This window comes from Camelus dromedarius, chromosome 20 (genome assembly GCF_036321535.1).
Source record: "Camelus dromedarius isolate mCamDro1 chromosome 20, mCamDro1.pat, whole genome shotgun sequence".
In the NCBI taxonomy this organism is placed as follows: Eukaryota; Metazoa; Chordata; class Mammalia; order Artiodactyla; family Camelidae; genus Camelus; species Camelus dromedarius.
Window position 1 is genome coordinate 15,715,558 of NC_087455.1, and position 17,210 is coordinate 15,732,767.

The 17,210-nt window shown below is 40.2% G+C and overlaps 1 protein-coding gene across 4 annotated transcripts in view; it reads right to left on the bottom strand.

Moving 5' to 3' along the window:
* The window catches only part of COL14A1 (collagen type XIV alpha 1 chain), a 184,237-nt gene that overhangs the window by 14,562 nt on the left and 152,465 nt on the right, over nucleotides 1–17,210 (bottom strand). For all 4 annotated transcript variants that reach the window (XM_064476868.1, XM_031439558.2, XM_031439557.2 and 1 more), the window contains exons 43-45: nucleotides 12,772–12,807; nucleotides 11,714–11,780; nucleotides 8,700–8,888 (exon numbers count right to left, since the gene is read on the bottom strand). In XM_064476868.1, coding sequence (XP_064332938.1) covers nucleotides 8,700–8,888; nucleotides 11,714–11,780; nucleotides 12,772–12,807 — 292 coding nt within the window. The remainder of the gene's footprint in view (nucleotides 1–8,699; nucleotides 8,889–11,713; nucleotides 11,781–12,771; nucleotides 12,808–17,210) is intronic.

The following is a 17,210-nucleotide window of genomic DNA, read 5'->3' on the forward strand; positions in this document are numbered from 1 at the left end:
TCTCTGCTCTCTCTTGGATCATTGGCTCTGAAAAAGAAGCTGTCATGTTGTGAGAACATTCAAGCACCCCAAAGGAGAGACCCACCCTTCTCATGCAAATGTAAGAAGAAGTCAGGGAGGGCCTGAGACTCTGCCCGTAGCACTGTGAGTGAGCCGACCGTCTTGGAAGCAGATCTGCCAGCCCCACTCAAGCCTTCAGATAACTGTAGCCCTGACTGAGATCTTGACTGCAACCTTATGAGAGACCCTGAGCCAGAAGCACCCAGCCAAACCACTCCTGAATCCCAGACCCATAAAATCCATGGTTATATATATTTTGTTGTTTTAATCTGCTGAGTTTTAGGGTAATTTGTTCAATGACCCTAAGATCAACACACTGAGCTTCTCTCTGCAGCCATAATGAATGCAAAGGGTCACTCTGCAACAGGACAAAAAAAACAAAAAACAAAAAACAAAAAACCCTAAAATTAACAGATGGTACAAAGAGAAAAAGAGAAAGAGCATTCATTGGCAATGCCTTAAGGTCACTACGCACTAGGAAAACACAATCCATCAAACCTTCAGAGAAAGGTCTTGTTCCAAAGGTCATTCAAATTGGACTTTACCAGATAATTAATGGATGAGAAAAGAGAAAACTCTATTTCTCTGGAATTCCTCTCTCAGGAGATGAGAGGCAGGGAATGGGGAAGCAAGAGAGGAAGAAGGCAAACTTGTATTTCAGCAGATTTTTATCAGCAATGAAAATAACACCATCTCATGCAACTGAATACCGACTATAACACAACAACACAGGGAAGATCTGTAAATATTTAAGCGTCAACCAGTAAATTATTATAAGAGCTCTACCAGCCCTCTATCTTTAATCGAGTTGACCTGTCCCATAAAGATAATATTTTCCGGGAACAAACCAGGATACAAGGGACATTAAGAAGTTTCACAGATGCTTAAAAACATTGAGGCATTCCTGGCTCACAACTACTACACTTCATTTCTGAATTTGTGACCAAAGTTTTCCGCCAAATGTGTCTTCCATGCCAACAGCTCTTTTCAACCACAGGAATACTGAATATAAGAACCCTACTTCTCTCTCCCAGTTTTGAATCCTTTGGGGACCCAGTTTTTTTCTCTAGAATTCTCAGCCCTGTGGATTCATAATAAACTGTAGCGTGAGCCCTGGGGACTGAATGCTAGCTTTAGTGTGTATGCACAGCGTCTTCCACCCTGACTGCCATTTCTATGTCCCTGAAATGACATAGGAGACTTACGGGATCAGAGAATGGCTGATTCCTTTTCTACCTGTGTTTGCTTGGGGGAGTTCAGTAGTATTTTATTTTCTCATCTTTCTTCCAGCCCCCATTCTCATTTTCTGAAACAAAGTCTACCTTCTTCAAGTTAACACCTAGAACCTTAGAACTGATAAATACTGATTCTTAAATCTCATCTTTCTTTACATTTAATCACTAGAATTTTTGTCTTCTGTGGCAGGGAAAGCTTGAGGGGATTCATTTTCCAACTTCAAAATTCACTCAGGGATTTTATCCTCAAAGAACAATAATAAATTAGCCTAAGTAGCAGACAGAGGGAGAAAACTGTCCTAGCATCAAGCTCTTAAACAAAAACCTGAAATTTTCTCTTGATTGAGGATGACATTCCAATTTTATTCCAACGTTAATTAAGATGATAATTTTTAGCCTCAGTAGCAATACTGGAGTGATTAGAGCTCTTAGCACCCAAAATATTTGATCCCACAGAGTAGATGTAAAGTACTAATGACCTTTATAGAAACCAATGAATTCCAGCAGGGAAAGTCTTTGGAATGATGGCCCCCAGTCATTTCCATTTAACTTTTCCCAGACACTGGAATTGGGAAAGACACTGCCACCATCAATGGGTGGGAGGGAATAGTCAGTATTACAAGGCTTCTCTAGAGAAAGCCCTAGAAGGAAACAGAAATATAATGGAAAACCAAGAGGTCTGTTAACCAAGGAACATGTGTCTGAAAAAGTAGAAGGTAATTCACATTTGTTTGCATAATGCCAATGATGTATTTGCTATCTTAGTAGATCTTCACTGTGAACACAATAGAGATGAACACAGAGACATAAGTAATTGATAAACTCAACTATATCAGCCTGAATTTGTAGCTGTTGTATTTTAATAATTCTCGAATATAAGTTCATTCTGACTTCATTATGTTTCCAGTGCAGCTATGCTGAAAATTTCCATATTGGAATAAATTATTTGACTCATTGATTACTTTCCTTCTACTTCTTTGTACTACACCAGAGGGCATTCTAGTTTTTTTTTTTTCAATTATGTATGAAGGTAGGTTACATTTATTATCTATGAATTTTAGTTTAGAACAGTAAAGGAGATGTTGCAAATTATTTGGTATAAAAAGGAGACAACATGTTTACTAGGGTTGAGAATCCTGGCTCTACAGGTTTCAAGTCCTTTCCCACCTCAGGACCTTTGCACATGTTATTGCTGTCTCTGCCAAGAATGCTCTCTCCTGACTCTATGATTGATATGGCAAACTCCTCAACTTCCAGGTCTTGGCTAAAAGACTAAGTCAGAGTCCCCTCTTCTGTGCTCAGAGAGCAGCTGACATTTTTTCATAACACTTAAAACAACTGAAATTAATCTATTCATGTATTTTTGGTTAATATCTGTCTCCATGCTAGGCACATAAAAGGCAAGAACTGTATCTCCTGTTTACCACTATGTTGTAACAACCAGCACCAGACCTAACATATATTAGATGCTCAGTAAGTGCTGGTTAGATGAATGAATGAAGATCCAGAAAGATTAAGTTGCAAGATTAAGCAGCCAAGATTACATAACTAGTAAGTGGTAAAGCTAAGATTCTAGCTCATATGTGATTGATGCCCCAGACTCCATTCTTACCATCCCATCATGCTGCTTCCAGCTAAAGCAGAATCACACGTAGAGATAAAAATGGTTTCTCTTCTAAAATATCAGAAGTAAAACAAAATTGAATTATTTAGTTCCAGGTTTCTCCCCTGTGTGCCACTAGGGTGAGGTATTATACTAGAAGTATAACTTCTATGAGTGCACCCCAAATTGCCAAAGCCATGACCAGTTTCCCTAAAGGTAATTCCTCTACTAGGCACATGCTAACATCCTAGAATTGTCAAGTGCCAAAATGTATAACCACAAAAAATGTTTTTAATCCTATTCATATTTCCCCAAAACAGATCACCCAACTTCACCTCAAAGCTGGTTATCTACCAGGTCATGGATGCCCCAAGGCTGCATCTCCAAACACAGCAGAGCAGAGTGCACAAGAAGCTTGCGGATTGTACGACCACAACCCACTGAAACACTCTGGTCAGTCCAGCAGTTCACATGCTTTGAATTGTGGAAGTTGGAATCTATAATGAAATAGAGTTCACCACATAGACTGCACAGTTCTGGCCTCTCTTCTGTAAAAACCCCACCTGCCAAGCAATGAATTCATAGATGACAACAGGGCAGAGGGAAGTAAGCATGAATACATATACATCTGGAATCATAGACATCTGGATTTGAATTCTGGTCCCCTGTTGTTCAGCTTAGTGGGCTTTGTGACAATTGACCATCTTGCTGAGTCTCAGTCTCCTCACCTAAAAATGGGCCTAATACTGATCTCATAAAATTTTTTATGAGAATTCATAATGTACCAAGCAACTGAGAGTTTAATAAGTAACTGCTTAATAAATGATAGAACTGTTTCTTATCAAAGGTCATAGTGATGTCTGCCTCTAAATTCCAACAGCATTTACTTTCTACATAACTTGCTGATTAGCATTTACCATCTCCCAGTGTGTACATTCAGTGATGGTTCATATTCTTTCCTTATCCAAACCACGTCTTCTATTTTATCCAAATGAGAGTGTGTACATAGGACTGAGAGCAATATTGGCAGATGCACTGGGTACCTGACAAATGAAAACCATTAGTAATAGTATTAGCTCACACACTCCCCAACCAAAAGCCTTACATAAACTTCACATTCATAAATATTTGTTGATTTATGGTACAAAATAAATCAGATTTGAATTTCAGCTGTTATGGATACACAATCTAAACATAAAAATCCTTAGTTTGATGACTCCTCTGATCCAATATTTTTTGGAGAATCATGGAAACTGAAAAACTTTACATTCATAAATATTTGTTGATTTATGGTACAAAATAAACCAGATTTGAATTCCAGCTGTTATGGATACACAATCTAAACATAAAAATCCTTAGTTCGATGACTCCTCTGATACAATATTTTTTGGAGAATCATGGAAACTGAAGGGGTTGCACAAAGACTGAAATCAGGAAAATTTCCCAGTTCTCTTCAGGTAAATAAAGAAACTTAGTTTTGTGAACTATATACCAACGAGCTTACTGTCGACTGGGTTTGTATATGGTTTAAGACATCAGTGTGCATAATGAACATGTAAGTAAATGGAATAAGGAAATAAACAGATTAATAACTGGGAATGACATGCAGAGATCAGAAATAGAAACTGAGTCGTTATCCAGGGGATCTATTAAAATCACACAATGCTGGGATTGGAGAGTGAGTTTAGGTCAGAATAGTCTGGACTCAATTGTCACAGTTCAGGGAACAAATGAGGAGCCTCAGAGCTGATCTGACTCATTTTCTGAATTGTAGAAGCGGGGATATAGAGCCATTTACCCGAAGACAGTGCAGGGTTTAGTGGGGAGAGGCAACAAAATCATAGCCCACAAAGGAACTGCTTTTCTTTGGCATAAGTTAACGGTGTAATATGAGCAAGGAGAAAAAGCGGGTGAGAAACTGCGCTGCAGAACATTTTGCTTATGTTATGCAAATGGAACCCCTTCAATTCCAGTGCCAATAATTAGCCAAGTCCAAGGTGGAGTGCAAGCTTCAGATGAACGAGAGCTGCAGGGCCCTCTGAGTGCTTAAGTTCTAAGGATTCTACATTGTTTACAATCTACGTGAGAAGATAGACAAAAGACGGTTCCACACAATCGTATGAAAAATACTTCATTTAAGTTGAAAAAGACAAAGGCTAACGAGAGAGAGGAAGGCAATCAGATGGAGTGAAAACACAGCCTTCTGTTAGGTAATGAGGAAAGCCATGAACCGGCATCTGTTTCTCCTTGCTAAGGTGGAAGGATTGTTTGTCACTTCTTTTCTCTTCTCTAAAAATGCATATTCTCTGGCTATGTCAATGATAAGAAAGGGGTTAATTGAAGATCCTGAATTAGAACAGCGTATTTCAAATGGAGGTCATAAAATCCATAAAATCTGCTCAGCCTTTTGATTAAAGAAAACAGGAAACAACAGAAAGGGTAGGCATTATTTCCATTTGCCTCAGTTCTGCTAGTTTGTATGCATTCAAGTACACACACGTACTGTGTCGTTGATGTAAAATGTATTTTTTCCTGTGGCACCACATTTAAAAAATTGTTAAAAACTTTTGAAAAATTGTAAGAGGGAAATCAGACGGAGCACTTCTGGTGAAAAATTAGCCAAAGTCAATGGAGCCATGAATTTTTAAATAAAGACTCAGCAGAGAGTGAGGTTCCACTTAAGTACTATGTCAGCATATTTTCAACAACCATATTTCTTTTAGTCTTGCTTTTGTAGCTTATTGTTTGTCTAAGTACACCACCTAGTAATAATACGTATTTTCACTCATTACAACGTCCTTTAAAACCTGTATTCTAGAGCATAGTGATAATTGTATTTTATACAGAAAAAAAAAACCTGAAAACATGATCCAGTCCTGACATTGGCTGACTTCTAGCATCTCTAGGCCTCAATGCCTTCATATGCTCCTTTTTTTTTTTTTTTACAATAAAATGAGAGGGTCAGGAGAAAAGATGGCTTTGGTTTCTTCAGTTTTAAAATTCTATTGCTTTGATTTAGTGGAAAGGCAGACATTTTTCTGTCTCAGTCTTTCCTGGGGATTTGAACCACAAGGCTAAGATCAAAATATGAGTCACTTTGCTGTACACCTGAAACTAACACAACATTGTAAACCAACTATACTTCAATAAAAAAAATTTTTTTTTTAATTATTGTTCTCCTTGCAACCGTGAATCTCAGCTGCAACAGGATTGAAGCCCTTTGCTGGGAATGAAAGGTCCCCTGAGTGTTAAACTATAAACACCAGCCTTAAACCCCAAGGCACACCCCCTCAATTGGTGATCAACCAAAATCACCTCCCCTCATGCTCAAAGGGCATTTCTCACTTTGTCGTACTGTCATCCCCTATGTGTTTGTGAAATACAGGATTCTGCTTGTCGACTATACTCTTTACGAATGTATACATGTATGTCAGAAAATTATATCATGGAAATTCATATTTCAAGGGTTGTCTGGACCACTGCTTGAGAACCCCTGGCTGATTTTCCTCTGATCTAAGCATTCAAGTGTTCTTACAGAGAAGGAAAGACTCAGTCTGGCAAGCCCAAGGTCAGGACTTCCAAAAGGAACAAAGACAACTTGTGACTTGCCTAGAGTGACTCAGGTGCTGGCTCTGCACTTCCCCAGTCACAGCTGATCCATCACCGACACCATTAGAGGGTGTCCTGCTGACAGAGGTGGCCACCTTCCTGGCCTCCAGATCTTTGGTGTGCTGTGATGAAATTATAACCTTCTCTACATCTGCTGATTTAGTGCCCTGGCATAGGAAAAACCTTCAGAAAGGAAAATCAGAACTGGGTTGCAATCAAAGTAACAATTATCTAGTGAGGACCTGTTATGTGCAAAGCAATCAAAGTAACAATCATCTAGTGAGGATCTATTATGTGCAAAGCAATTCAGACCTGATCCCTGCTTTTGGCCATAGTATTGTTCAGTAACTGCTAAAATGAGTGGGAGAGACAGTGCGTTAGGTATTCAGGGGGTGCAGACACTTGTCAGTCTGGGAAAACCAACAAAAACTTCATGCATGAGAGAGGGGTTAAGCTGAGCCTTGAACTAAGAGCAAGAACCATATATGTATGTATACGCATGACTGGGACATTGTGCTGTACAGCAGAAATTAACACATTATAACTGATGGTACTCCAATAAAAATAAATACATAAATAAAATTAAATTTAAAAAAAAAGAGTAAGGCGAAAGGAAAGGACATTTCCAAAGGGGGAAGAACAAAGTGTTCCAAAGTGCAGAGGCAGAAATGCACATGGCCTGTGGGCACGGACCAAGAACGAACATGAAATACTCTCTCTGTCGTCTGCATTTTACATCTCAAATCTGATCAAAGGAATATCTCTGACCCATCTCACCAAAGCAGTATGACTCACAGAGCAGATTGGTAATAGTTAGATTTTTCTCCTGATCTACATTCTATAAACTTGTATCCTAGAAAATACTTCTATCGGTTATCTGTTTTCCCATCACTTTCTTTGTGGTTGATATGTAACCCTGTTTTGCCACATCTCTTTGATCTGATCTGCTTCTGGAGTGGGAGATCTTGGTCAATTATAGAATTGAGTGAAATTCAATCAAGAGTCTTTTATTGTAAGACCTGTAAAGTGTAGACGAAAAGGCTAAGTAGGATCTCTATTTGAAAGAAATTTTAGTAGGAAAGAAGATATTGGCCCATGGAACTATTAAATAAAATATTGCCTCCTGTTGTAGGAAGATGAGCCACAAATAGTATTTAATTGGGAGTCTGGAATTGGCATAGTCCATAATGGCACATGTGAATCATATGTTGGTATGACTAATGAGTTATCTCAAGATTGCTACTGACTGTTGCCCAGTATGAACACTGCACAAAAAAAAAGCACCAGATCTTGAAAAAGAGTTTGCTACTTTGCCATGATAGATGTGGACAAAGAATGCCCCCTGCCATATCAGCAAAGGATGATGCAGCCATCAAGCCATCAGCTTCTGTAGCTGCCCCGAAGGTGAGGCCTGAGGGAACTCAGGATGGAGACAAACAGGCTGCCCCATCAGCCACTGCAGCCACCCTCATCAGTGCACCCTGAGGAGATTCAGGCTGGGAAAGAACAGGATAGTGGCCCTAGATCCTTAAGGTGCAGATCAAAGGAATGATTTCAGTGAGCCCAGACTCTTGCATCTTCCCATACATAGAAAAGTGCTAAATTCATTAACCTGAGATGTCTGTTTTTCTTTAATTAATAATTATCTTTTCACATTCTAACTACTGTTTTTTTTGCCGTAAAACTCCTACATATGCTGGCTCCTCCCTTACCTCTTTGGAGCAGTCCCTCAGAGCTATCTGAGAGGCTGTCTTATGGGCTTAAGTCCTCAGCCAAGTCACGAAATAAAACATAATTCTCAACGTTTAGGTTGCGCAATTTTTTTTCAGTTGACACACATGTGTGATGCTTCATCTGTCTGGGGAGGGGGTGTATCATTTCTAATTCTTCTAGTAGGAAGGGGCATATTTTCTTAATTTATCCATCTAGAGTGGAAAGCTGCCTCTTATTAGCTCAAAAGCTTCTCAGAGGTGAGTTGGGGGTTCTGATCCCCCTTTTCCATACAAGCAGACATGGCTCTTAATGAACACTTTTAGATTACTCAATTTTCTCAATACTGGGAATAAGCAAGAAGTTGAAGAATAGATGGAGTAGAATTAATTTACATCCATTATTTGGAACTTTATCACTGTGTAAGCACTACTGTTACGCTCTGCTTCAGTGCACACCGTGAGAGGAGGGGTCCAGCTTACCTCGTTCTCCTGGGGTCCCTGGCACACCTGCATTTCCCGGGAAGCCTGGAGCACCTGGGGGTCCTTGCTCACCGGGGGTTCCAGGTGAGCCTGGTCTCCCAGGCTCCCCAGGAGGCCCTTGGATGGTCCGGATTGATGAGGAGTGGCTGGGAATCTGGTTGAGGATGGCTGTGTACCTGGCCATGTGACCTGAGACACGAAGGACAAAGACAGCACTCTGTGAACTGTCACACACAGAAAGGGAGGACTGCAGGTATTATGCGTCAAGGCTCTGAAGGATTCTGTTAGACACCCACCAAGGGAAGAAGCACACCCCTCTGGGATAAGTTGGTTTCCAACTTAAAAAACTCTTGCATTTTACTTTGGATGATATTAACAGCTGGACTGTATTCAAGTCGCATCTCATGTGTTTGGAATTCCGCAGCTCACGTCAGCATCCCAGTAAACATCACTGAGCAGAAGTCATAAATTTGATCTTCACCCCCAACATTTATCTGACCCCTAAACCCTCACCCAGCTGCCCCTTTTCTCCAGCAATTTCCACCCCAGTGATTTATCTTTTTTCCAACCCACAAAGCCGGCTCCACTCTCTTGCTCACAAATCCCCAGACAAGTGCTTTGTTTTAATTCATCGCTTCATTGCCAAGCCTTTTTGCAGAACTCTTTACTTGGGTCCCAGCTGCAGAAGTTCCCACTAGCTTTATTATTTTTTTTAAATCTGGCTCTTTCTCCCATAATCTCGTAACTCAGTTGTGCCTGGAAGAATGCACTTGAACAATCCGAGGTACCGATTGATAAAGTATTTGACACCATAATGCCCCATTTTTCCAGCTTCATCAGGAGACAAGGTTTCCCCACAGAACTGAATTTTCTAGGTGACTATTATTTATTCCTTTTTAAACATTCAAATCTAAATAAAGAAGAGTAACCATTTTTAGAGGGATTATTTCTAAGATGTAGTCAATGCATTCTTAAGCTTAGAACCATGAGTGGAACAAGGAAGGGACTGGCTGATGACTCAGGAGCCGTCAGTAGGCACGTTCATGAAGGTCTGGGTGGGATCAGGCATTCTCACATCAGCTTCCTCCTTTGACAAGGGGATCATCCTTTATCACTTCTCTAGCTGTCATCAGCATGGCCTTGACAGTTTCCCATATAACCTTTCCTAGCATAACACTTCAGACCAGCTCTGGACTTAAACCAAATAACTGAGCAAGAGAGGAATTATATGCTAAATGAGAAATCAAGTTCTGAGGTGGTGCCAACGGAAGGAAACAAGAAGCCCAGAGAAATGTGAAGTCGTGTACGGGAAGATGGCTGAGGTGCCAGAAAGTCAGCGTCTGGGTAAGCTGGGTCAGCTGGGTCCTGCTCATAAAGTTGCATGTGGTCTCTTCTATATTTTTCCTCTTACAATGGCATTGACAGGCCAGACCTCCCTATTTTATAGACCTGTTTCAGCTCTTGTATAACCCCTGCTGGTTTCCATTTCCTAGAAGTTGTTCACAAGAATCTGAGAATGCCTGAGGGGAAAAACTGGATTTTGAACTCTTAATTTTTAGGGCATGTTTCAAATAATCACATATTTATATAAGATTTTTATTCTACAGCAGAATAAGACAGCAACGACTATGAAATTTTCCTTATACTATGGTCAGTGAGTCATATTAGGATTTAACCCTTAGGTTTCCTTAAAATAATTAACCACCCATTTTCATTGTATACTTGGAATGAGAAACCCATGAAATAATTCAAGATACAGTTTAGCTTTGGACGTATTCTACTTAATGTTCAGTTTCCCTTTTATAATTACCGGGGTTGTCAGAGAATCCTATTTTGGCATTAAATTTAAGTAGTTTCACTTAACTGGTAAATTCTCTCACACACACGAGTTTGGGCAACATAATATAAAATGAAATCAAGTTAAAATCAAGTAGGTGTGATACTACATCTGAAGATAGTGGCTTTGTACTCAGTTCCTCTGAGATTTTTGTCTTAATGGAAACTCTCCAAGCCCCGACAGACCTCTGTGCCTTCCCCAGGGTGAGATCTGGATTTATCCACTACAGATGGAATTTTGGACTCAGCCAGTAGGGCCTTCTTGGACACTTACAGGACTCCCAAACTTCCTGGGTTAAAAAAATAGAACCTCAAAGTTGTTAAGGCAGCCACTCGGGTAATATCAGCCCTGGAGAAAAAGGATGCTATAAGCACAGGGTAGAGGTGGGGCTTGACAGCAGAGCCGGGTTTCAGAGAACGATCTCATCTCTACGTGGCCTCAGACCTTTGTGGAACTAAACGAACTACTGGCAAAGAGGAGGGCTCACCCTAGTAACCCTCTGGTTAGATTACTGAAACAAAATAGAGACAGTGGGCAGGGGAGAAAGGTACAGAATCCATGGCTACGTAAGTGAACGAGCATAAATCAGTCACTGAAATACTGGGCTGTGGGAAAGTCCAAGTTTAAAATGAAGAAATGGGACAGGTGTGATATAAAGTGTGTTCCAGTGTAATTCTGACACGGAGCCCAAGTATCATACCAAATGACACATGAAGCTTGTCCCCATGTGTGCGTGTGTGTTTGTGTGTCTGTATTTTTTGGCATAAGTCTTAAAGAATAAAGGGAAGGACCTTGGGCTAACCAAAAGAAATGGATAAGAAAGAAGTATTGATTTAAATCTAGCAATTTGAAGTTAGCTTCCGATGACTTAGTCTGGCAGCTTTCAAGTGCTGAGGAATTGGGGGGAAAAGTCTATTTGGAGAGGTAAAGAAGGAATCAAAGATTTGATCTAGGCAGTCAACTTAAATCTATATGGACAAACAACAAACAGAGAAATTTGGCCTCTGTATCATCGATGCAGAGCACTTAGGGTAATCTCCGATGATTTCTTAGTTGGCTTAGTGGTGGCCACCTGTAAAGCTTGTGTGTCTGCACAAAGCTTAGTCTTTACAGGTATGTGAAAGGCAGATTCCCATTTGGAAAAGTAATAGAAAACGTGTAAATGTAATGCACTTACTTTGGATGAGCTGTTCGCACACCTGACGTGCCACTGCTCTTACCATGGCTTGAGATTGTAGGTCACCCTAGGTGAGAAAAAAGCAGACTCCTGACCCTCAGCCACAAGCCCCGCCAATGGCAGGACTTCCGGGATGGAGATCACTTGACCCATCGTTCTCACCTGGGCTCTGTGGCTCCTAACAGGTGGGACTGATCACCATGGTGCACACAGAGAAGGTGGAAGCAATCTGATACTCATGGTACAAGGCTCCTGGGAGCCTTTATTAAATAAGCTCAAGTAAGCATTACCGGCCCCAGATTCTAAGAAAATGTAATAGTTTTGAAACAAACCCTTCTATACTGAATGCCTTGTTTATCGCTCTTTAGAGCTTATAAAATACAGCATTTTCTCAAGCAGTGGCTTAATTAATACTAACAACTCAGGGGAAAGGTGTTCAACCCATTTTACAGATGAACAAAGTTAAACATATTGCCCAAGCTTTCAGAGAGGTAACTGGATGAGCCCAAGCTCACTGCTGTTTCTACGAGAGCCGACAGCACAATTAAATTAGCAGTGGCACTATTTTCAAGGGAGAGGGAAGGCCCCTAGGATACATCAGTTTCAGTTTCACATCCAGTTCTTTGATTCCACACTGCCATCGTCTTCCCAGGTGCCAGTATTGGAAACACACGAGCCTCATTCTACTGCTTGGCATTTTGTATGGAGCTTTTCCTTTTCTGAAGACTTCTCATACCCATTATAGAATTTCTTCATCAAATCCACTTTGTGAGTTAGACAAGTTTGATTCTCTCCATTTTATCTTTTAAAGAAATGGGCAGCTAGCTGGACAGCAGCAGACCTGCACCTGGGAGCCAGCGCTCCTGTGGGCTTCTAGCCCAGAGTGTTTTCCACTTGAAGATGTGCTCAGGGGCAAATGAGCTGAGGTGAGGAGGGGGTGGAGGAATGGCTTGAGGGCAATGAGTAATCACGCTAGTAAATGGTCGTCCTTTATCAGGCTTAGGCCGCAAAAGTTGTGCAACCAGCTGAGGCTGGTCAATAGCCCGGAGGTTACTTACTCTTTCTCCTCTCTCTCCCTTTGCTCCAGGGACACCCTGTAAAAAATTTAAATTGTCAAGTTACTTGTGACACTGCACTCACCCAGGCATAATGATAGTTTACCTTTTCTTATTAGATCAAGACTGTTTTCTTAGCTATAGTAATTTAGCAGCAAAAATAGACACATAACAACAGGGATAAATGAACAGTAACCCGTAATCCCACCAAGCAGATAACACTTTTAAACAAGTTCCTCTTCCAGACCTTGAATGCATAGACACAGTATACCTGAATACAAAATTGGGATTGCGCAGCACAAGAGTTTTACCAAGTAAGCCAATTCACATCTTTTCACACTAAATACCACTCTCTGAATTGTACACGACTGATGCTGCATAGTTTATTTCACAAATCTCTTCTAAACAAAAAAGGTGTTTTAATTTTTGAAAGAATATCTCTCCCAGGAAGGAAAAGGTCTTGCGACCAAAGAGTTCAAGTGAAAGATGAGATTTGTGAAATCCCACAGCCTCGCTCTGCTCTCCGCCCAGAATAACAGCACACAATTCTTTCCCCTGGATTCTCCCTGATAACACGAGCTCATATTAAGGTGAATTCTAAGCTGAACTACTATTTCGTTTTGTGGCTTATCTACTCTTTGACCCATAGGAAATGTTACCATAACTGTAAGAACTTCTACTGAAAAAACAATGGTGTTTTTCAGTGTTTCTGCAATGAAATTACATGTATAATACAAAACATGTGTCTTCAGAAGAATTTCATCTCTCCGTTTCAACACCAGGGCAGTGCAATAGATTTACTGAACAACGCTTTTACAGTCTCTACCGAAAGGATAGTGAGTGCCATTTATAGATGGAATTTGCGACGTTGTCTGACTGTTCTCAGTTGTTACTACAATCTCAGCAGGTCTCAAATCAAACTCAGTATCTTCTCCAAAATCTCTGTTTAGTTGGTTACTTAAATTCAAAATTCTGGCTTCACCCCATGGTGTATGGTAAACTGGCTTTCTGGAAAAATAAAATATCCTGATTTGCAGTGTTTGCTGCTTTTGGAGGTGTAAATACTTACACTATGGCTGATTTTGAGTAACAAATGTGCTGTTGCTGAAGATGGAGTTGTGAAGGGAGGAGAAGTGCTTAACTCTCCCAAGCAGGCGCAAGCCAGCCAAGCCCACCCCTGGTCCCACTGCTTCTGTCTTTTCTCCTCCCTTCCTTTGCCTATCCCATGTCTATTCACACACACACACACACACACACACACACACACACGTATTTTTGCACTGCAGTTCCTCTTCTATCCATCCCTTCTACTCCATCACGCAGGTGCTACCCTAACCATCTCACACCCAGGCATTTGCAACCTCCTTCTAACTGGCTTCCCTAACAAGGACCTCCCTCTTCCAGTTCACCATCTACACAACCACCATTCTCACCTTCCTCAGATACTATGAGTGTACAGCTGAGAAAGCTCAGTGACTGAGGACTGACGGCAGCTCTTCCTCTACTCAAAACCACTCAGTGATTCTTAGACATGCGTGTGACAAAGTCCTCAAGTTCAAACTCTTGTTACTTAGACCCAACTTCTCTTATCTCCTGCTCATCAAAATTTCCACTTCTCATTCCCACAGACGTGGTCTACTCAGTGTATACATTTGAAATGTGGGGAAAGTATTAAGCACAGATCTTATACATTAAGTATCTACAGTAGGAATATTGTAATGCAGTACTTCCTTCAAGTATCAGCTATTCCATGCTAAGTTTTTATTGTCCTAACATTTAACAACAACTCAACGCATGGACTTCTCTCCGGGTAGGTGGTAATAACTGATATTACTTTATATTTTCAAAACCATCTAGGCTGTTTTTTGCATGAGTCACTCAAACATTCAATTAAGTCCAATATTAAATTAAAATACTATAAACCTAGGACTGGTGCCTACTTCTTCTGACCTTGAGTTTTCTTTCACTAATGAAATGAAAGAAAATGTTAACTGACTTCATCTAGATGTATAAGCCCACCCTTTAGTGTGTCATAAAATAATTTTCCAGTATGACAAATGAGAGCAATAATCAGTGAAGTCCAAGAGAACTTTATTCAAAAATACACACACACTCATATGCATAGTGGTAGAATCTTAGTGTTGGGTATGTGGATGTTTGTACTACATTTTTTAAATTTTGTGGGCATTTGAAAGTTTTCTTACTAATATTCTGGGGAAAAAATATATAAGTCATGGGATCTTCAAGCCACTTAAAATGAAGCCATTAAATTAAAAGGTCCCTGGCGTCCCTTACAAGACTAACAGTCTAGCATCTCATAATGTAGTCAATATTCAGAACGAGGTAGCTCACGGGGCAGAAATTGATGAAAAATACCAAAGCTGGGTTTGCAACGAATGGATCTTGATCTCAACAAAGAAAGCAGACCCTGACTGTTTGTGACCCCTCTCGGCGTATGAGTTCCCTAAGGCAGTGTGTCTTCTAGCTTGTGGGCTTTTGAATCCCCAGTTCCTAGGACAACACTTGGGACATGTCAGGTGCTCAAAATCCGTGTTAACTGAACGAATGAATGGCTGAATTCCACTTCAAGTGTGAATGACAAGCCAGTTTGTGTTTCATTTTAACTTCCTTGATTGAAAAAAAGAAAGAAAAAAATGTTTAAGATATACTCAGGCACTGGGCTTTGAGAGCATTAGAAAAAGAGTTCATTCTGTTAAAAAGGGTCTCATTTTCATTATAAAAACTTTTTTCATAAGTAAGATTTCTAAAGCACCCCTCTCCTCACTATTCTTTTGGGAAACCAATGTACCGGCTCTGTCCCCTTCCTTCATTTCTTAGGTGCCCCAAATGGCCAAGTCCCTAAAAATGCAGTAACGTCCTCTGGCAGGTCTAACTGGAGAAAAGAGCTACTTATGTTACCACAAAATAAATCCTTAATGGAACCAGATTTTCAAGCATTTGACCCAAAACAAAAACAAAAATCAGCAAACCAAAATAAGTAAGTATTCTACATTTTTAATACATGCAGAAACTATAAATTCTAGTTGTTTAATTTAAGCTGCTTTTTTTCATGTTGCAAGCACTGTTCTCAGTGTATTAAGTCATTTAATAAGCCCTAAAAATTAATTTATTTAATCCTGATAAGAATTCTGTGAGATAAATTCATTTATTCTTTACAACAACCCTATGAGATATCACTTCCATTTTACACATAAGGAAAGTGGTGCATTGAGAAGGTAAATAACTTGTGCAAGGTCACATGGTAAGAAAATGGAAAAGCCGGGACCAGAACCCCATCTGCTGGGCTCCAGAGTCTACCCTCTCTCCAGTGTATTCTCCTGCTGCCCTGAAAGAGAGCACCACTCAACAAGCTTGCTGGTCAGAGTCTTCTAGTTCAGTGAAGATAGTATTTTTTCTAATTAAATAATAATTTTTAAAAAGAAAATGTACATCTCCCAAACCTAACTCTAGTAATTCAGAATTAGATTTTAATTTGAATCAGTCCTTATAATCCATTTTGACCTGAATATTTTTATTTCTGAACCAGTGTATTCTTTGAATTTCTGTTGCTGGTTTAATTTATTACAGTGGCTTGTTTGAAATGTCTGAAACTTAGAAAAAGAAACTGCAGTGCAAACCTGAGTGATAAGGTAAATGGACAGAATCAGCTGTTGGCACCTTCTGGCACATGGGGATGGATGTGTTTAATCGAGCCTGAAATTCCTCAAAATCTGCCTCACGATGCGTGTTATTAAGTAGCTACAAGACACAGCTAGGTAGTCGCAGAGAAAGACCCATTTAGTGAAATGCCTGCATGGAGAGAAGTTATTTTTTATTCCAACTTCTCTGACATCTTTCCTACGATTTTTGCAAAGTAAAACAAAAACAAAATAAAAATTCCTGAGCAAGCGAAGGTCCATGACTCCACCTAAGTATGCTTTGAGGGAAAATACACATTCCCTGTAGGTGGAGGCAAGAAAAAGTGGCACATTGCCTTTAATTTCAGGAACACTTGGAATGTAAAGAAAAGAAAATACAGTGGCTACATTCACCAAGTCACAGAATTTTAGTTCTGAAGGGAAGAATGATCGCATGGTCCAAGTCCCCTACAGTAAAGATGCCTGCTAACCAAAATCAAAACATCCCTAGCTTGGCTCTGAAGGTCTTCCATGTGTGACCGCCCCCCTTAATCTATAAGAATCATCTACATCTCAGACTCACCTGAACATCAGCCTAACCAGAATGCAATCATACCTCATCCTTTCTTTAACAAATACACTATTTGATACATATGCTACTGAGTTGGGGTCTAGGGATAAGAATATGAGTACAATAGGGTTTCTGTCCTCACAGAACTCTCCTTTTCATGGAGAGATGGACACCGACATTTGAAATGAAGCATCTCAGCCCAAGGAGGGTGGCCTCTCACACCAAGTGCACGG